At 45.0% G+C, this 21,711-nt stretch overlaps 1 protein-coding gene across 9 annotated transcripts in view; it reads left to right on the forward strand.

Annotated features, from left to right (window-relative positions):
• Positions 1-21,711, forward strand: part of RREB1 (ras responsive element binding protein 1) — a 126,524-nt gene that overhangs the window by 34,443 nt on the left and 70,370 nt on the right. For 2 of the 9 annotated variants that reach the window (XM_065830766.2, XM_071804551.1), the window contains exon 2: positions 12,293-12,667. The exons of 3 other annotated variants lie outside the window; for them this stretch is intronic. In XM_065830766.2, the coding sequence (XP_065686838.1) occupies positions 12,637-12,667 (31 nt within the window). In that variant the 5' untranslated portion in view covers positions 12,293-12,636. Of the gene's footprint in view, positions 1-12,292; positions 12,668-19,268; positions 19,395-20,745; positions 20,848-21,711 lie in introns of those variants that run through there. 4 more of the 9 variants (XM_071804552.1, XM_071804553.1, XM_071804554.1 and 1 more) reach the window with 4 other exon arrangements.

The raw sequence follows: 21,711 nt of genomic DNA on the forward strand, positions 1-21,711 counted from the left end.
GCGGAGGACATGAAGAGCAGCACTGTGGCTGGATTGGATTCACAGCTTTCTTAATCAGCTGTTACATATGATTTGCCTTCAGATTTTTTTTTTTTTTTTTTTTAACATTGTGAAATGACTTCAGTAACATTCTGACTCTTTCTGTGCTAGCAGAAGTGGTACAGGAAAAGGAGATGAAACCTGCCTACCTAGACCAGAGTGGGGTATTTTTGCGTTTTTGTGCCTTCTTTCCCTGTTCCGTGGTGTGTGAGAAGGCAGCATGCTGGTGTGGACCCCAGATAACCTTGCACAGGGCTTTCTGGCTGTCTGCTCGATGATGGCTGCTAGCACCTCAGTCCAGCAGTTTAGCGACTGACAACATCTCCTGTACCACTGAGATGGTTGCTTAATCACAGAGGGTGCTGCTTAGATGCAGATCCATATAGGTGGATATTCCTCCACTGACTTGCTCCTTCTTTAGGCAACACTTCCAGAAGGGGAGACTTTGCAGGGGGGAGTGTTTGGGTGTTACATAAATGGACAGGACATGCGTTTCTCTGACTTGTCTCTCATTGGCCTCGTCAGAGTGAATTATGTCTGACTGCTTGGCAGTTAATTGGACCATCCTTCCCATTTCCTAAGCTGATAAGCCCCTCACTGTCTGCCTCAATCAGGCTTCTTTGTTTGAGAAGTTAGTAATGCTGCAGAGGAACAGAATAACTACTTGCCTATGTACTGTAACCAAGCAAGGTGCTGTGATTGATAAGTCTATGAAGATTCACCATATTTCTTCAGCAAAATCATTTCGCGAGACTCACTTGTACCATAACACCAGTCGCAGTTGACAGGCACTGAAAAGTAGGTATAGCTGGTGTATTTAATACATCCCTTGTCCCTTATTGAAAGGATTGCATCCGTGTTTAAGTTATCCTGTGAGCAGGATTTATTCTGGCAGGTCCTGGTAGCCATGCGGAGTACCATGGGTGTCTGTAGTTGTCTGTCCATCAGGATCAGGTCTCAAAAATGGCTCTCTTTTACCACAAAGCTTACAGACTGGGACTGCCTTTCTTGATGTCTGGACGGTGACTGGCTTAAGGTGGGTGTTGCCAGAAGGTGAGTAATAGATGATCATTAATCGTCTCTGCACTAGGGATGAGTTTGTATGAAAAAGCACTTGGCTTAAAGGCTGCGCTTCAACAAGCTCGTCAAAATTAACCATGCAGGAGACAGTAGCATAGCATCCCAAAGGCCTGATTCTTCCATCTCTTGGTTGGTTTTGTTTTGACATCTGCGGATTTACTACATGTGATTGCTGGAGAAGCATAGGTCGTTTCGTCTCCAATGATAAATGGTATCACTATTACAGATTGCAAATGGGCTGAGTGATACAGAATTGTATGCACTAAAAGTAAACGCCCTTTTATTAGATTGCTCAATAATCGTTTTAAATGCAAAGGTGCAGTTAGGAACTTAGCAGGTGTGCATCCTTGTGTTTGTACCATTGAGTCTGTGATATGAATGCATATAGGAAAGGTACAAAAATACCAATTCCTGTGTTAATTGTATCTTGGGAAGTAATTTTATTCTATAGGAGGCTGCTTGTCCTTTGTTGTCAAAACTGTAAATAAATAGAAATAGAAAACCTAATGCCATAGTGATTTTTAAAATAGATCCCATTCTGAGTTTGCATATTGATTTGAGCAATTCATTGCATCTGTTTAACCTTACAGTTATTTCTAAAACCTTTTGAAAAATAGGATTCATCACAGAAATCTTCCTTCTCCCTCCATCCTTTGACTGTTTCTGGCAGCTTTCAGGGCCCTAAGTACACAAATCAAGTATTGGAGGATTTGCTCCTTACACAAAAATTGGAAGGACTGGGATTTTTTTTGTCCTTAAAAAGCTTCCAGAATGGGGTTTCCCTTGAGCTAGGCATAGAGAATGTAAAGTATGCAAAGAAAATACGTGCACATCGCGTTGTGAGCCTACATTTGTAGGTACACTCTGACCCCAGGAAGCAACCATTGGTTTATTTTTCGTTGTGGCTCTGACTTGGTGGTGTTGAGCCCCGAAGTGTCTGTGGCATTGCAGGAGAACGAGGAGGGGACATGGAGGCTGTTGAGCTCAGGTGGCCGTTGGAGGTGCTCAGCCGTTACTTGTTCGTTACGTCCAAGGGATGCTGGGACTCGGGTGAGCTGAACGTGGGGCTGGTCAGTAGGGTGAGATCTGGTGGAGAAGCTCAGTGGGGGCAACCACCAGCGATGGCCTGGTTGCTGACCCTTCCTCACAAGGAGCTGTTGGCAGTCATCAGGTCCCAGCCAGCCGGTGGCCTCTTGTACCATGACTTCTTTTGTTACCTGGCGTTCAAGGTGATGGGTGGAGAATTTGGGTTTTGAAGTTTCTGGGAGAGTGTTGTTGCTTTGGATCTTGTCTGAACTTTCCACCAGCTGGTTTGAGACCAGGCCTCTGATTCAAGGGCCTCGCCATCTGCCTCGGGGATCAGCGAGCTTCAGTCTTTCTGAGTGAAGGTGATGAGGAAAGTGGGGGAGGAGGTGTCCGTGTCTTAAAAACTGGAAAACGAGTGACTGCTCACTCTGAAGTACTCAGAAGGATGCTGTGTGTGTAGTAGTTAATGGGAATCTCACTCTGCATGCGTGGTAGCATGCTGATGTGGCTTATGGGAGAGCAACTCTGTGGGCTGCAGCCGTGGATGGAGAGAAAGCAGGAGGCAGCCTGGCTTCCCTGAAAGAGCCAGGGGAACACCAGGGGTGGTGAAGCTTAGGAAGTGCTTAGTCTCAAAATTAGGGCAGCTTGAAAATGAATTAACTGCTGGGCCCGCAGTGATCTGTGTGTTCATGTATGTATAGGACCTTAAGCACAGAAAGGTTTGGGGTGAGTTTGGAAAGGGTCCATGTTAAAGGAATGTAGTTTTTCTGGCTTCCGAGATAGCTTTTTGTGTAGACAGCATGGAAAACGATTACAAAAACAAGTATTGCAAGACACTTAATGAGATGGGAAACTGGCAGTGCTGAGGCTGTGCCTCTTGGACTTGAGTGATTGTGAGAGAATAGCAGGTTTTTTCTGCTTTCTTTTTCCAAGCAAACATTTTCTGACTCGTGAACAACCACGAGTGGAGTTTATCCTGCAGGCTTAAAGTCAGAAACCCCAAAAATATATCAAAAATCTTTCTCAACTTTCAGATTCAGAGGCTCTGACATGCAAATGGACTCGAGGAAAAAAAGATACTTTTAATGTTTGCTGGCAATTTCCACCAGTGTAGTCTGAGACTGTATCTGCTGAGATGTCAAACCGTCCGCTTTCACCGTTTTGAAGTGGGGAGTGACTGGGACTGACCAGACCAGTTTTTAGGGAGCTTAGTCAGCTTTCCTAACTTCCAGGTAACACTAAAAGAGTCATCAGGGACAGGAATGGAGAAAGAATGTCAGTAAGTTCCTCTGCATGAAAGAAGCTGGGCTGCCAAGAGGATTTTCAATTGGAGATCACCAGGCAGCTTTGTTACAGGCCCTCTTCTTCTCTTGCATGCGGCTCTACCAAGCTTTAACCATTTCTGCTGAAACCCCACGTGTCAGGTGTTTAGCTTCAGGCTGCATTGGTTTTGATTGAAAGAAAAATAAGTAATTAAAAAAAATCTTCAGCCATTTTTAAGAATGCAGCTAAGGGGAAAGTAACTTCAGGTTTTGAATTCCTTTTCACATCCTCTCTTTTCTTATTGGAAAAAAGAGAAAAAACACAACAAACCTAGAATCCCTGAAAAAGGGGGAGAAGGTCTGACCTGTTCTTCCAGTCCTCAAAGCTGTAATGCAGGGGCATTGAGATTTGGGATGGGCGAGGTGGGTGGGAGATTGCAGTTACAGCTATTGATTGAATAAGCTAGCTATTGGTCATCATAGTTTAATCACCAGCAATGATGATCTCTCCAGTGCCTCCTGTTCTTAATGTCTGTTGCAATACATATGGTGAAAAGGACTGTGCACAACCCAGTGAAAGCCAAACGTCCTTGTGTCCCTCCTACTCCAGAATAAGTCACTTCAGCTCTGTGAATACTGAAATCAGCAACCGGGTCCCACACCTTGAGTTAACAATTTATCGATCTTGTGTACCTCTATTTATTTGTCTGCTCTTCCACTTGCAAAAACACATGCGGAATGCGTGGCCATTTCTGTTGCTCTGTGATGTACGGGTATAGGTGTAGAATCTCTGCTTGAGGGGGGTTGTCGCTTTAAGATGGAAATGTTGTTCTCGTGAGTGTGCTTTACTTTGTAGACACTTCTGTTCCATATGGAGTAGTAAGTGTAGTTTGAAAGTTGTCTGACAAGATTTGCCCTCCTTCCCGAGCACCACTAGTCTCCTAAATAAAAACAAAGGCCCAGGAGTTCGAAAATACCTGTGTATGTGATCTAAACAAACTTTCTGATGCAGGGGCCATGTAGCCCTCCCTTGCAGACCACAGCTTGCACTGGGACCTTTGTAGCTTCTGTTGGAGCTAATGGGTCTGTTCCATAGAATGGGACTATTAGTATCAATTTATTAGCAAGACTGAGGCCCTTAAGTGTAATTTGCAATAGCCTGCTTACTGTATCTTGCTAAGCTGCTGTGGGCCCAAGAGGAAAGCAGATTGAGGCTGGAGTAATATTTACCTTCGCTTCCAGTCAGGAGGAGTATGTAGAGCAAAAAGGAATGTGCCACACCTAGGATCTGCGGAGTTGGCTTTTCTGGGAACTTCAGGCACAGAGAACGAAATACCCCGATGCTGTGTACACAGGGCGAAGGCAGCTGCTATCTTTAAAAATGTGCATATGAAAACGGAACTGGAAGTTACTGCAAAGCTGCATTTGCAGGTATCATGGCAAGGAAATTTTTAGAAACCTGACCTAAAAGGTTTTACAACAGCGGGTACCTCAGGATTCTCCCTGACGTTTCTCATTTGCTCTGCTGAAGTGTTAAAAGAACCCCTGGTTTCTGTAGTTATGGATAGCAGTTAAGAAATTACTTGAGGGTTTTGTTTTGGTTATATACGGGGCATGTGCATAATATGTGTTTTAATGTGCATTTTCAAACCCCTTTTTTGCGTGATTGTGGAAAGGCAGACCTTGGAAAGAGTTATTTTAAGTTCTTTGACAAGGCACTTGATTTAAGTCATTTATTCATGTTAAGCAACCCAGAGCAATATTGAATAGCTCTATTTCAAGAAACTCTTCAAAATGGAATTAAAAAAATCCTTTTTTGTTTGTTTTCCAAGAGAGAAAATAGTCAATTTCAAAATGGTTTAAACAGTTTAGTGATTTGTATTCCATTTCTTGCAAACTTCCCCTTCCCCCCTGAGCCCAGCCACTCTTCCCCTCTGCTCTTGCCCACAGAATTACCATGGAACTAATTTTAGAGTTGGGTTTACACATTTGTTTTAAAAATGCTGCAGTCTTCATCTCTGGTAATCCACCAGGTGGAAGCAGATGTGTAGAATATCTGTACATGTATTTGTAAATCTGAGTTTGAGCAGAGGGGATTCCTGAGAGGGCAGTGTACGTGCAAAAGCAAGGGAACACTGGCCAGTGTAATATTGTCAGGAAAGCAAAAATTTGCAGTTAACCACTAGCTGGATTCGTTGGTGGTTTTTGTTCATGCAGTGGCCCGGGTGACATTGTATTAGCCAATTCTTCTGATGGATGGTTAGAGATCAGTTGCCTAGCTGTTCTGAATTACCATAGGGAGGAGACTATCGGGGAGGGGATGGGGAGAATGAGATAGGAAGTGGTTTCTTAGAGATGGGTAGTCTTGTGCTAACAGAAGTTTGGGTCCATTAGCCACGGGTGTGCTTTTCTAGCCCACGAGAGCTCGTTTGTAGCTTACTGGTGTCTTTTTCCCTTCTGCCTGTCTTCCCAGTAACCACCTGGCACCCCTGTACCTCTCTGCTCTTGCAAAATACGGCATCTTTGAAGTTTGCAGGGTGTCCCTTTGTATTGAGTCCTCACAAAGATTTTTATTTGACCACATCGTCGTCTGGAAATATGTTAAAAGTTCTAGTTTGTTTCATTGTATTTGGTTGGGGGATAGGTGGGAGGGCAGGGGGAGTCCACTTGGTGTCAGAGAGGAAGCTTGAGGTAGCCCTAAGTGACCTCCTGAAAGTATCTCTCAGGCCTGTGGATGCTCATGGTCTGCTAAAGGCAGTTATTTGGAAAGGGACTGCGTTATCCAGATTTGTGCTGCCTGCTACTTTTCATGCAACAGAGGCACTTTGGCTGTTCTGCTGCAGGTTTTTGTTCTGTCCTTCTGCAATCTTCGTTGTTGTTTCTCCTTCGACTTGTTGCACTAAAATTCAAGTCACTGCCGGACAAGCTGTGCTCTTAATGTAAGCTTTACTTATAGAGCAAAGCCTGGACAGTAAGACATGCTGAATATATATTGGCTTTAATAATTTCCTTACTGACTTGTACTCTTTGAGCTTTGCTTAATTCTGAGCATGTTACAGAAACAATCAAATTCCCTAAAAGTAAACATTCCTTTTCAGCTATACCAGTGAAGATATTAGCATTTTTTAAGTCCAGAGTTGCAAAACTTAGTCCTCTACTTGTACTCAGTGCATGTTAGGACGAAAATAAAATGGAGGAAGAGCTGAAAGAAAACGTTTGCATCACTTGAGGCCCAGTGGGAGCTGAGGGTCAGGATCACTCTGAGAATTAACTAGAATTAACTAGAGAATGTGATAATACAAGGAAACTATGGTATTGCAGTAAGGTTTTCTTTTTTTTTATTTTTTCATTAGTAGCAGAAACTTTAAAAATAAAAAGCAAGTGAGAGGAGGCCTGGGAACAGAAGTGGCTGGAAGGGGAAATCACCAAGGCCAGCCTAGAAATGCAGAGAATTGGGGGTTCAGGAGTGCCGCTTTGCTGCATCTTTGTGTGAAACTCCTCTCTGTCTTGTGGAAGGGGGAGAGAGAGATCACAGACCAGGGAAATCTGTCTTCTCAATGCTGTTTTTAGTAAAGTGAAATAGTTCTAGGCTTTTTACGTTTCTTGCGGATTGAGGATTTTAGACAGGGAATGCCAGGCCTGTGGAAAACCGACTGTAATCACAAATCTGAAGGTGGCATGAGGCCTTTCTTGTTGTTTTTAACAAGCCAAAACGTCACAGAAATCTGCCCAGGCAAACTTTTGGTCCTGCTGTGCCCCAGTGCAATAATTATAAGGCAGAAACAGCTGATGGGTCATGTCTCCAGCCCTGCGCAGCGTTATGACTTGCTACCTACATTCCATGTTTAGCTTTGAGCGATCAGATGGTGCAAGCAACGTGAGCTAGCAGCGCCTGAGGACATGCAGCCAGGCAACACGTCCTTTCCCTCTGCAGCTTTGGTTTCTTTTCTCCGTTTCTGTCCCATCCCATCCCCTTAAGGTGATGCATTTTACAATAAATCCTGCTCTCTGGAGGGGGGGTAGATGCTGATGCGAGAGCATGTGTGCCATTCCCACTGTGCTGTGGGTTAAGTCCAAGGGCCCAAGGTTTGTTAATATTGTTTGTGAAGTACCTGAGGGCTCCCAGGTGAGCTGTTTGCTCTGCTCACCAGGGGCTCCGGAGCTGTGCTTGGTACATGTGGTGGCACATGGTGGCAGACTCTTTCAACGTTGTTACTGATGTGACTTACTGAAGCATGAGATGTATTGGAGGGGGTAAATTTTGTCTTTGTGCCTGGGGAAAGGGTCATTTGTGAATGTTTACAAACAAACAAAAAGTTGAAGATTATGCTTAATTCAGCCGTCAGTCTGAGGGAGGCAGGGAAAAGGGGGATATTTTGGACTTGTGTTTGTTTTGTGCTTAGCACTGTGCAAAAGGTACACCCAGTCCTTGATCTAGGAAAAATCAGATAGGTAAGCAGAAAATTACCAACTCATTGCCTGAGACTGCCCTTGCCCTCTTGCTCCCCTCTTCCAGGGATGCCATGGGAGAGATGTGGTGCAGACATTTTTAAAGTGGTAGTTTATTTTGTTGTGAACTTAGTTTCACTGGGTTTAACTGGAGAACCGAGCTTCAGGTCGACTTTTAAATGACAGGAATGTTCTTTATGGCAGAGGGTTTGCAAGTGAGCTCTGTCCTGGAGAGAAGGGAGTTGGGGGGAGCAGGAGGAGGGAGTCTGGAGATGGAGCTGGCTGTGGGTTTGTTCCACTGCATCTTTTCATCTTTCCCCGGTATTGCAGCACCGTGGGAGTAGAGTTACCGACAACATTCTTGCTCAGGTCTCTCATCCCTCACTCAAATAGAGGGTGTAATTTGACGATGTCTCCACTCCCCTGTGCGAAGGCTGTTGATGAAACTATACGTGTGTATGTTTTTAAGTGAAAAACAAAAAAACCCCTGAACAATGCAAATCCCAAACCAGATCAGTTCCGTGATCCCGGATCACCATGTAGTTGTTCAAACGCTAGTGCTGGCATGAGGCTGGAGGGAGAACGTGTGGCTGGACCTGTGGGGTGAAGTGAGGACTGGCAGTCTGTCCTTCTGAATGACAGCCATGGCTTACATCAGGTTAAATCAGTCTGTACGCTGCAGGCTGAGGCAAAGCAGAATGGATTAAAAACAGGTTTTCACTGCTAGCCCTGTGTTTCCTCCTTACTGCACTTCTTCGTCAGCTTGGGGTGGGTACATGTATTTTTGCAACTCGGCTGCCACGGAATGTGAGAGACATCTTCTTACAGGACAGTTCTTGCAAACTTTAGTATTCACTGAAGTTTTCTGTATTTCAGCTGCTGTGACCACAGCTCTCACAAACAGGTTTTGAATCTGGAATTTATCTCCTCCTTCTCCATCTGTATCGGCTGTTCCTGGCTGCAAACAGGTTAACAGTGGGGCCTGCTGGGCTGCTCGCTGGGTGGCCGCCTGGCGCTGCCTTTGGGCTGATGCAGATCATTTCTATTGGCCAAGGTTATCTCCCTGCTGACCTTGTAGCCAGAACTCAGCCTCTCGGTGGCACGGTAATTATGGAAAGGAGGGATTCTGAAAGAATTTGTGAAGGCTGGAGTATCCTCTGTGTTTTTGTACAAGCTGTGTTTTATTTTCATCGCAGCTCTGAATGAGGAAAGAAAGTGCCTTGATGTTAAGTTTGCAAATTTGGAGAAGGTCGTGCTTGAAGATTCTTTTCTTCTAAAATCCACTGTGGAGACTCACCAGATTTAGCCTCGCAAGAGGCTGCTGTAGCACAGCTCAGCTTAAAAGCCTGCTTTTGCTACTGTACTTTCTCAGTTGTTTGCTCACTGAGCATTGATAGCTGGCTGCATGTGAGAAACAGCATTTGATTTCTTCCTAGCAGTAGCCTTTCATACCAGAACATCTTTTCCCTTGGTTGTAATTGGTTCGCTTTACTGGGCTAAATATGTTTGCATGGATTTGGGATGAAGAGGGACTTCTGTTAGATGTGTAAGGGAATGAGGCATGGGGATTAATGGGAGGCATGGGGAGAGAGGGAGGAGGTGGATGGGTTTTCTTTTTTTTTTTCTAGAGGCATCAGGCTCCTCCCGTAGCGAGGGAGAGCATAGTACATCGAACCTAAAGACCTTTAAAGTACATGCTGAAATGGATGCTGGGAAGATACAGTACAGTGCTTGGGCACAACTCCAGGGCTCCCAAGGCAAGTAATATTTAAACAAACTGAACAGCCCCTTTAGGCAAGCAGCAGGAAATCCAGCACTGAGCTTTGTGTTGTTGCATGGTCAGCAGAAGATAAAAGCTCAGGCTATGCAGCTGGGGTTCCCTCCTATCACTGGATGGCAAACTGTTAAGAAAAGATAAAAGGACAGAAAAGAACAGGGGGTCGTCTTACTGAAAAGCATTCCTTCATATTTTAAGCCATCGAAGTACTTTGAAATACATTGGGCCTGATGTAAGTCAGAAACAGCGTCATCGGCAGCTCTGGCGTGTGTTGGAGCTTTTACATCAGTTGGCAGGCGAAAGGTGAATTCGTCCCTCTGCTTCACCAGGGATAAATGTTTAACATGGGTAGGACTGTGGTACACAGAGGTGCCTCACTGTGAGGCTCACAGCAGGCAGGAGCTTCCCGGAACATTTTTAGGAGCGGGGCACGTAATGATGGGGCTGTGGCTGACTGGGGGTTTCATTCTGAAGTTCAAGCAGCCTTCATCCATATATAGCCTCTCCAGGTCCTGCTTTCTACAGCTGATCCTTGGTTGGGGACTATTTTAACAATGAGGAAGAGAATTTAAATGAATGAGGTTGCTATTTCAAGTCATCTAATCATTATTTACTGTATTCCTCCCCTCCATCCCTCCTCCTTTTTTTCCTGCATCACAGCACTAGTGTCTTGGGAAAGAAAATGCTTCAGAGCATTTGTTACTAATTTAGCAGCAAGTACGTGCTCAAATTTGGGATTTCTGAGATCTCTGTGTGCCATATGTAGGCAAAAAGTAATATTTGCTAGTTGCAGTAGAAAGGAACAAACACAAATTTGCTGTCCTCCAGATAGTGTTTCTTTAATCTACTGAGACTTATATTTGTGCAGCCTTTTTGTTTTGGTAAGACAGTTAACTGTCCTCCCCAGGGTGCCTAATTGCTTATCATGAACTAATCAGTCCCCTGGGTATATGAAGGGATGAAACACTGCCAAGATAGAGCCTGTGACTTCCCCCAGAGGTGTGATAACCCTTCCAATTATCCCACCCTTCAGGAGCTTGCCTACTGCTATTTTAAAGATCTCATTACTTCAGAAATCATCCATATTTAGAGATTTTAGGAAGCTTTAAAGGAGTATATTTGCTGAGGACCCTTTGAACTTGTCAACTTTCATATTTTTTATGTCAAATCTGTATTGAATAACTTTTCAAGCTCAGTGCGAAATATGCTGAACATGTTGCTGCTGCCACTTCTGTTGATGAAAGTGCTACCTCCATAGCCTCCATGGCATGCTAGACTCTAACAGATGAAGAAAGGGCCAGTTTCTGTCTTCAGCTGTCAGTAAGCAGGGATGGAGAAATCTTGTAGGTTCAGAAACCCCATTTGAAGTTTAGGTGAAGGAGCAAGTGGAAAAAATCTGGTGGTGACTCTGCTCTGATTTTTGGTAGAATTATAGTTGCACATTACAATGTGTGAAATGAGTGGGTAGACTAAGGAAAGTTTTTCACCTTACAGTGAAAAATAATTTACTTAGCAAGAGTTTTGCATGCTTCTTCTCCATTTAATTTCTTGTTTTAACTCAAATACATGCATGTCTGCTCTACAGGTGAGATGGCTACCGATTTCTTGAATTACTCTCTTCTATCTCTTCATACTGAATGGTTGAGCTCCATAAGGCATATAAAACTTACTAGAACACAATAATGTCTGAACTGGAAGTGGAAAATAGCTCCTGCTATTTAGTATCCGAGTGAAAATATGAGTTTTGGCGTTGAGGTCTTCTTTGTCCCTTACTTTTGCTCTGAATTAACACAATTTTTATATGAAGTTTAGAGGATGGGATCTGACAATTGGGTAGAAATATGGTTCGTTCCTTTAAAGAGTTGTAACCTAATAAAAGAACAATATCAGTATGTTTTTTTTCGTTTTCTTTTGTATCTCTTTCAAAGCACTAGGTCTTGTTCACCTCTGGTTATAGAGTAGGTTCTAGTTGACCTCAGCAAGATTAATGTAAACATATATATTACCACAGTATGTGCTGGCCTAAAACTCTAAAGCAAGGTGATTTCATTTCTAGAATTAAAAGAAAGTGACTGTGTGGGTGTATATATATATATATGACTGAGAAAATGTTCATGTGGGAACATCACTCCTGAAGAGAAGTACACATCTCAGTGTCATAGGTCTGATTATGATACTTCAGTGTGGCTTCACTGTATGTGCACATATGAACATGATTAGTCAAGGTTCCACTGGCAAACTCTTGCTGTCCTACTGCAGAAATTTGGGTGGGTGTGAGTGGGTTCACGGTCCCATTTGTTTGTCTTTTTTGTTGTTGTTCTTTTTTTCTCTGTGATGAACACGTGCAACTACTACTTCACTCAGAACTGGGTTGAACCTATCTGTAATTCATACTAGTTTTGGTATATTATATGTCAATGAGAGTCAGCAGAAGGAAATTAGTTTCCTTCTTCATACATGAATTGTGGGAGGAATTGTCTGTATCATCTGTTTGATGGCAATGTGTGAAGCACTAGCAGTAGAATTGGTTTTTTGGAAGAGGAGGGTGGTTTTGGACTAGCAGCAAACGTTTTTGGCTGGAGGAGTAGCAACTTGAAACTTGACTTACTGAAGAAACCTGTTCACAATTTTATCTTTTTTTTTTTTTTTTTTCCCCCAGCGTTCCTGAAATAAACTTCCTGCAATTCTTTGCAGTGTGCAGGTGTCCCGACTCCCCTTTACTCATGGTCGCCTGTGCAGCCCGTCAGGCGACTGAAGGCTGCACCTAAAATTCTGCCAGCAGTGCAAGCGCACCGCAGGGGTCTCGATATCGGTGCAGTGGACACCTCGTACAGCTGCGGGCTGTAGCATCCCCTCCTCCTAGTCCGAACAGCTGAGTGTTGCGTTCCAGGAGTCTACACGTTTGGAGGACTGCCTGGAATAGAAAAAAGAAAGCTGCAGAGATTGTGAGCTGCTGCTTGATCCGTGTGGCTGTTGTGCCGAGGAGCATCAAAACTTTGCCGGATGGATCCGACAGCTCGTTGCAGAGTAGAGGGTCAGTCTCACTGGTTATTTGCAGTTATTAACCTTAGTGGATTTTATGGTTTGTTTTGTTTTTCTGTTTGCTTTGTTTTTATATTTTTCTGTGCGTGCATAAGCGGATTGTGGCCTTGTAACCAGAATGCTCATGTTCAGGAAACTTAAGGCTGTTCCTACTGAAGGGCTTTGAAGATCAGCAGGCATTTCCTCCAGGGTTTACAGCATTGTTGGAGGAGCCATTCGCTGCAGAAGTCTTCAGGCCTATCCACCCGACTTTGGTCATTCCTTACATCACCAGCACGTGGATTATGCTGTTTGCAGACTGTCTAAGCTCCACGATGACCTCTGTGGATTCCTCATGAGCTTTTACAAGGCCAGGCCTGTGTACTTTGTAAAATCCTTTGGAAATGCCTGCTAGGCTTTTAAAAGTCCCAGAGCAAAAGCTAGACTACAAGGAACTTGGAAGGTCAGCAGCTGGATGTGGTTGTGGATGAAGTGGGATTTGTGTGTGTGTGTGTGTGTATACAGTTCTTGTTTTGGAAATATATCTTTTTCAAGTCAGATAGTGCTGTGTCCTTTCTGAGGAGTCGTCTTGTACTCATGAAGCTGAGGGACTTTGGAATTAATCAGAAATTGTTGAATTGGATCTCTGTGCCCCTTTTTTTTCCCATGCGTTGCAGTCTATGAAAATTAACAGATGCTGTTTCGTTTTGTCAGTGTGCAGGAAGCACCTCCCACAGGTTAGTTTCACTGTACCTGCTTGAAAATAGAAAGAAAACTCATACTGGAGAATACCATTGACAAGTAGCACTACTGTTTCAAATTTTCCTAGTTGCTTTCCTGTGAGGATCTCAACTTGGAGAGGCTTGCCAACACCATCTACTGCTGTAGTTGATTTACCTAACTAAAACATGAAAGAAATGTTCTATTTCAGAATTCAGAGCTTTGCAAACAACCCTGATGGCTACCTGCCCAGCTGGTATAAGCCAGTGGGTGTGCTCACAAGATTGTGGCAACTTGTTCATCAGTGATGGGAGGAGAGATGTTTTTCTCAAGGCTGGGTTGTCCCTTCACCTGGAGGAAGTGATAAGCCTTAGTTTGAGTAATTTGTGGCACTCTGGCATCTATTGCAAATAAATATCTAGAATAACCCCAGGTAAAATTAAACAGCTGGCTTGTATCTCTTATCTCTGGTTTAGAACAACAGGAGGATGGCAAGTGATGGTCATCTGTGCTTAACATCACATGGAGATGGTATAGATGGTGTATATCTGTTCCTGATCCTTAGGAGATTGTATGAGATGGTTGACTTGAGACCTGCTTGTGCGTCATACAGTACAGGGCAGGGAGGTGGCTTTGGCTACTGGATTTGCTCAGGATCTGCCTGCTTTGGAAAGATGAACCAGGAAGAAGTGCTGCAGGTTATCTTGCTCATGAAAAAGTTGTGTAGCCACTTTGGATATCGCAGTTGGAGACGTACATTACAAATGTCTCCTAGGGTGGATGGCAGAATGGGGGCTGTACAGCGCACTTCTGAATCCCTTTGCTCCATCACATCTCTCCTCCCTTTGGCATGTGGTTCCTCTCTTGAAATGTCAAGCTGGCACTCTCTATTAAAAAAAAAAAAAAATTCTATTTTGGGGGATATGTGTGTTTCTGAATGTCTTAAATTGTCTTGATTATAGATTTTTTGTTGTTGTTGTTGTAGTTTGGAGAGTGTGATAGGGGGAATAGTTTCTGTGCTGACCAGAAACAGAAGACAGGAAGAGAATGATGTTAACAAGGTGGGGGAGAAAAGGAGGTGTTTGTTTAGAGAAAGCCCAGTCACCAAAGCCTGTGGAGCAGAGGAACCCTGCTGATAACACAGATGAAATAGTCTGCCTCTTTCCTAACGTTAGAGGAGTGGAGCTTTGTAATAAATGGCTGCCATGTGGCAGCTGTCTCCCAGCTTCGTGAGCCTGGCAGTAGTTAATCCCGTCAGCAAGTCATGCTCCCTGGAAAAGAGCAGCAAGAAGAGCTGCAAACTCTTGAATCATTCTCTCTGCAAAATATTGGCATGTTGAATTTCTTTCTGCTTAAAACGAGTTCAGTAATTCGGTGGAGGTTCCCATCTTTAAGTAGCATTAGAGTGCAGCTGTGTTGGCTTTTAAATGAAGCGCTAGAAACACACTGAGATTGTGATTCTTTGCCTGCTTTAGAAAAGAAAAAAGCCATTTTAGTTTTGGAAGGTATATGTTCCAGGACAAAATGTGCTGTGTAATGAAGGGATGCTCTGTGTTACTATCCCTGTTATGAAATTACAGGTTGAGCATCTGAGGTCATGATTATCCTTAAAGGCTTGAGACTTTTAAAATTAATCTGTTAACTTTAATTTGCTTTTTATATTTTGCTGAGTGTGTAATTTTCTCTTTTCTCCACAACCCAGAGATCTTGAACTTTAACTGGAAAAAAAAAAAAAGTGCAGTAATGTAACATAATCAGATTTTTACAGGGCTCATGATAAAATTGTAATGGTTGACAACAATGCTACCACTAGGAAATGAGTTTTAATGCCCGTAATTTCTACTCTTTATTTTCTCGTGTCGTGCATCATTTTGCTGCATTATCTTGTGAGACATAAAATGCTTTGGTGTGCTACCTGGTACAGCGCTCCAAGCAGAGGGTGCACTGGCATCTCCTGCAAAGACAGCAAGGTCAGGCTGCAAAGGATGCATTGGGGTTTCTGTGGTAAGCGAATCGATGCTGTCCCCCTTGGGTTTGCCTGTGCGAGGAACTTTGCTAGCATGTGGATGCAGTTAGACTGGTGAAATGCCACGTGGGACATAGCTGCTCCGAAAGGAAAGAGTCTTTTCCTGGTTTAGCTTGCCCTGTTTCCAGAACGATTTTTGTAACATTGCCCATGCATTCAGGCTCTGTGTGAAGCTCTCTTTAACTCTGTTCTGGAGAAGAGCGTCAGAACCAGGGCACTACACAAGAAGCAGGGCACTAGCACAGGAGATTTTCTGCATCTTCTTCAGCGTGATTCATCCTGCCCCTCTCTAATCCCTGCCAAACCCGTCCCGCTGCGCACGCACAGCTCTGGCTGTGTGTGAAGAGCAAGCATGCGGGGATGAAACGTTTGCTTGTTTCTCCCTCTAGAGATTTGCTTTAAAACTTTGCCTCGAGTCCCGGGTCCAAAGCTGCCTTTGGCTGAGCTGCTAGTTGTCAGAGTGAGGGACAGGGACAGGAATGGGGATGGGGACAGGCCCTCCCTCCTCCCTCCCTCCCTGACAGCTGTCGGCACCAATTGCCAGTGAGCAGCCCGGCCGCATGGTTTCGTGGCTTTTCTTCGTCTCGTCGTTACTGTTCCTTCTTGTTTCTGTGATACCATACAGAGGAACAACTGGACTGATTGTCTCCTCTTGGGGTGGGTGCCTGGGCATCTGCATGGCCAGTTGGCATGGCACAGGAGCCCCTGCTTTTTCACCAACACCAGGGGCTATTGATGGCAGGCTGGGGCTGTGCTGCTGCTGCACAGATGCTTGCTCTTGGCCCACCTTAAAAGGACAAGATATCCCGTGGTTTAGACTGGCCATATATTGTCAGGGATGTCAGCATCTCCGTCACAGCTACCCAGCCAAGCCCAGCGTCCCGCTTTGCCCATCCCGCGTCCCTGAAGCCTCTCCTTGGTCGGAGCCGAGGGGCGTTGCAATTCGGGCTGTTGGGAGGGGAGGTCGCTTTTCTTCTCTGTTACTCAGAAATGTTTTCCATCTGGCTCTCCCAAGTGCAATCTGTCTAGCTCACCCCTCAGGCTCTTGGAGAAGTATCCTATTCCCTCTGCACAGTGCTTGCTTAACCATGTAGGTGATGGGACTTCAGCCTGTAGCTTTACTCTACTCTGGGCTTTGAGTTAATTGGATTTGGCAGGGCAAAACAAAAATACAAACAAACAAACAAACAAAAAAAAACCACCCCAAAAAACAGCCACAGACCTATGTTTTAGATTTTTTGTTCATTTTGCATCCTTTGTTCCCTCTCGCTTGTCTGAGGTGGCAGCAGCAGCAGATGGGGTTTTGTGTCCCGAGATGCTGTGTCCCCAGGGTGGCAGGGGCTCCCCTCAGGCAGGTGCGCCCCCCATTCTTCAGCCTGTTTGACAGGAGTCACGTATGATGGGAGTGCCCACTGGTCCTCACTTGGGCGTCCCCCTGCCGCTCTACTCTCTTGTCCTGTCCTTGGCTCCTTCGGAGGCTGTGTGGGAGGCCACTGTAGTGGCAGACAGCATGACACTGCTCTCCTGATGCGTTCTCTCCTTTGTGAGACACCTCCATCCCACCTGCTGAGAGAAGAGCCTTCAGGATCCATTCCCTCCGGTCACTGGCCCTGCTCTGGGCTCCAACCCGCCCCCATGCTGCATCCCAAGACTGTCCCCTTGCCCGGTGGGACAATGAGCCAGCCCTGGCCCCAAGGAGAGCTGCTGCAGCCGGACCAGGGAAGGCTGATCAGTGTTGGGAGAGACCCTGGGCTGCGTCCCAAGGAGCATCGCCCTGCTGTGGCCGGTGCCAGCCTGGGAGGGACGCAAAGGGACTTTCTCGGGTCGCCACTTCATCTAAGGCAAATAAACTGGAGTCAAAGCCAAGAAACACATCGACTTCCTGGAACTCTGCGAGCCGTCCGCACAGCTGTCCCCACTCCCCGAACACATGCAAAGCAGAACTTGTAAGGACAGACAGTATTGCTTTTGTGTCCCTCCTCAGCCCGCGGGGAGAGCACAGGGGAGGGGATGTGCCGGGTAAGACCCAAGGCTTGTCTTGTGTTCCCCGTGTGTCACTGCAGCCATGGTTCCCAGTGACTGGGGGGATCCGGACCCCTCTCCATGCATCTCCTAATGGCTGTGTGGGCAGGCAGGGATGAGGGTGGAGGGATGTTTGCTGTTGTCTACACGTGAAGGAGGAGAGGGATGTCTTCTTACAGCCACTTGTCTTACTCTGCTATTGCCCTAACTTTATTCTTTCATGGGTCTGAAAGTGCTGCTTGTGGCCTCATGTTTGTTAAACTGTCTTCAGATCTAAGTATCCTTTTTGCGTGAAAAAGCTCTCAAAAATTGCAATTTGGTGACAAAGGCTTTCTGGAGGACCAGGTGCTCACCCACAAGCTGATACAAACAGTGAGGATGAGGAACAGCTTGTAGATACTTATTTGGTCGGGGATGGAGGAGACGGCTAAGACATTAGAAAATCTCAAAATACATCAGCAGCTGTTGAGCCTCAATGCAGCTGCAGGTTGTTGCACTTTTGGCAGTGCCGTGCGTTTTGTGTGACGCTACCATCTCCACAAGCAGCAGTACTGCTCGGGAGCTCGGTGCCGGCTCAGCGCAGATCCTCTGAGGTGCCTGCCCAGTGTACTGGCAGAGACCTGGATTCTTCTGTCAGGAGTCTGGGGCCCATCGGGTTTTGCTTTCGCTCTCGGTGCTGCAGCAGCATGTGCCCAGGTTCTCCTTTCTAGCCTAGCAAAACCACAGTCTCCTGCGTGAGGGCTGTTCCCACGGCACTTGCAAAAGGAACAAACTGAGTACCCTGTTCGAGTTAGCAGAATGAGCAGAGGGCCAAGAAGATGGGCAAAAATGCATTTTGTGTTAAGGCCTCCTGGTGTCTACGTGCCTTGCTGTAAACCAGTTGGACGATACAGATGAATTTCATCCGGGAAACCCTCGCTTTGCCAGTACAGCGATGTAACTCACTGCTATATTAGTATAGCTTCCTCGTTTTCAGTGTATTACATCAATGCAATCCCAGAGTATCATGGTGATTCAGAGTTATTTGCTTGAAGCATTAAGTAAGTTCAAATTCTGGTATGCTTTATGGAGAGATGCTTATTGTTATGTGAGCCAAAGTCCTGAGGACCATTAGTGGCCCATAAGTCATCAGAAGGAGATTTTCAAAACATATGTGAAAACTAAATGCACATGCATGTCCCATCATGCACGTGAGGAATTAAAGCAGGAGGAGTTTGCATATTTAAAATTTAGCCTAACTGTTAGGTGTTGTAGCAGCAGTATACAAAATAATCTGGAAATACAAGGGTCGTCTTATTCTTGTTTGGTGCTTCTTCCTTTGATCCGCCCCCAAAACAGAAGGTGGTCACGAGCTCAGTTTTAAGGCATGGCCATGAGCATGTGCTTCACATGTTTGTTCTGTGTCTGGGTGTATCTGTCTGTGTACATGTTAGGTAAGAAAAGGCGTATGGATGTGTGGCTTTGTAGAGTTACTTTAGGAAGCAAAATATTATATGTGCGCTAACAGAGGTAAACCGATTGTATCGCTAATAGCTCAGAGAATTCATAGGAAGAGGAGCAGTCTGTGTTTTGGTGCTCAGCGAGTACCTTTAAAGAGATGGACTTGATGATCTTAAGGGTCTCTTCCAACCAAAATTATTCTACGTTGCTCCTTTTGGTTGTTGTCTTTTAGGGCTTATTTTGTTTGGTTCTGTTTTCCTGTAGAGTAAACCATTAGTTACAGGTACAAGTTCAAAACCTTTGCGGTAATATTCTTAGTTTTTACCAAATGCTAAGGGAAAGAACGACCACCAGATTCTCCCGTGACACTGTCTTTCTTTTTATGCTTCTCTTCCTTTCCCCATAGGCTGCTCTTTACTGGTGCTCCAGCAGCGGTGACAGTGGGGTGACGCTGCCAGTATAATTCTCTACCGCTGGGGTGCCGAGTCAGCACCAACCCTTCAGTAGCAAGGGCAGAGTTGGTATTAAAAAGGTCAGTCGGGAAAACGTTTTTCGTTTGGTTTTCCTTTGCCTTGAGGCAGTGCTTTGAACAGCGTTAACCCTTTTTTCTTCCCACATGACGCCTTTTCACCTTCTTTCCTTCCTTCCTTCCAGCTTTGATGTAGAATCACGTTCAAAATGTAGTGCGGGTGACTGTGTGCATCTCTTGGGGTGGGAGTGACCATTTGTGCTTGGGAGTGTCGCCGTGTGCTCTGGCAGTAAAATCTGCTCCTCTGTGTAGAAGCTGAGTAGGAGACCAGTGCATCAGAAACCATTGGAGCATGGCGTAGTGATTCTTAGGTATTATAATCTCATGGGTAAACGGTAAACTTTTGTTTGTGTGATATCGCTCTTTGAAGTTCTGTTCTTGTCTAAATTTGTATACTAGAAGGTCTGGCCTTCATTTAAATGATCCTTGGGGCTTTTTCTACCACTTAAAAAAAAAAAAAAAAAACAACAGTGGGAAAGCCTTGAACAAGCTTATAGTGTTGCTAAGATGATGAAGAAGGCTCAGGATTCCTGTTTGGGCCTCACGGGAAAAAGTAGTTTGAAATGCATGTGTGTGTGGGTGCACATTCCTAAAGCTGTCATTTCTTTTCCCTCTTTCTCCTCCCCTCTGTGTTCTGTACTATGCACTATGGCATGTTTAATGAAACCAATAAAAGTATTTGGCTGAGAGTGTTAATCTTTCCCTGGCCCAATTAGTGCATGACTTCTACTTTAACATTAATGTGGATTTTTTTCGGAAGGCCGAACAATGAGCAGCTTTGTGCTACGCAGCAGGTTTTCCCCCTCCTTGCCTGTTTTCTGTGTTTCTTCCTATCTGTCCCAAAGGGAGAGCTCATGTGCGGAGACAGTGGAGCAATCTGGAGCGGAGACTTGTACCAGCTCCCAGGGGCCAGGACGTGCTGCTCTGTGCTTGTGTAGCCACCTCTCAATGGCGAGTCAAGTGACCGTGACACTGAAGACTCATCATTTCTTCTTCTTTCTTCTTCCTTCCCCCGTGGCCCGTGTTCTCCTTTTTGCTTCGTCCGTGATGCTCTTCACCAGAAGGAGAAGCAGCTGTAACTGTTGAGAGTGGTCTTAAAAGAAGAAAATTAAATACAAATAAATACACATAAGCGAAGGGGGGAAGTAACTGTTGATGGGCTCAGCTTTAATGTACAGTGGAGTCACACTTTATCCCAAAGGAGGAAATAGGTCTAGCAAGTGTCTTCCTGTACAGACTGAAGGGGAAGCATCATGGCTATTTTCTGGTTTTTTTAGCTCTCTGCTTTCTCAGTGACTCTCCCATTAACCGATTATGTGGGGCATCAGGGGTGGGCCTCCGTCAGAAGCAGGAGCTAAAGGCCCCTCGGGTTTCTCTCTGGGATCAAAGTTGCCTCAGTTTCATGGTTTCAGCAACATCATCAAGTGGAGGGGACGTGTTCCCGCAGAAGAGCCAGGTCTGTTGGTGTGGCTGTGCAGAGAGGGCTGTTGCATTGTTTTGTTTGGTTCCCCCCGACACATACATGTTGGCACTCCTGCTCTGTTGCTTGCTCTTGTTTTTCCTCCTTTTCACAGGGGATGACTTTGACACTGTGGGGGTTTCTTCGAAGTAGAAGATTACTTGAATGCTTGTGACCACTTCCCTGTTTCCTAGAGGCTTTGGTCTGATGTTGAATGCAACCTGAGGCTGCACCATTTGCCAGCTTATTTCCTGTTTGTCCTCTTTCCTGGAGGTCTTTGTTTTCTTTTGGGGAGAGGGAGGATGAAGGCTTCATCAGCACAACCTCCAAGCAGGGGTATTTGGTGTGAGCTGAGAAGGCATGCAGTCCTGAAGGCAGTACAGCATAGGGCATCTATACTGGTTGCTGCCTTTCTGGTTCCCTGTGTTTCATAGGTGCTGTGATAAAAAAACCTCACACTTCCCCATCCTCAGTGAAGATTTTATGTAAAGAAAAAAAAAAAAGCTGCCAGAGAAATCTCTCAGTATGTTCCTGCCTAAAGGCGCTCTGCCACGGGTTTTCCCACAGGAAGGAGTGATTTGGCCCAGTATTCTTATTGTTTCTATATCCTATTGCAAATAGAGTTATGCTTCTAAAATCGGTGTGTGCTGCTCAGGCAGTTGTCTTTGTTTCAGTGGTGCATTTTTGCCTCATGCAAGAGAGTGGAAAATACATATGTAAACAAAAGCATGCAACAGTAATGCAGATTTTTGCAGAAATTAAGTTGTGATATTTTGACTGCTCCCAAAACAGGAAAATTTTCGTGTACAACAAACAGTTTTAAAAACAAGATCTGTGGTTATCCATCTTTGTTTGTTTTAG

Source organism: Patagioenas fasciata, chromosome 2, assembly GCF_037038585.1.
Source record: "Patagioenas fasciata isolate bPatFas1 chromosome 2, bPatFas1.hap1, whole genome shotgun sequence".
Lineage (NCBI taxonomy): Eukaryota > Metazoa > Chordata > Aves > Columbiformes > Columbidae > Patagioenas > Patagioenas fasciata.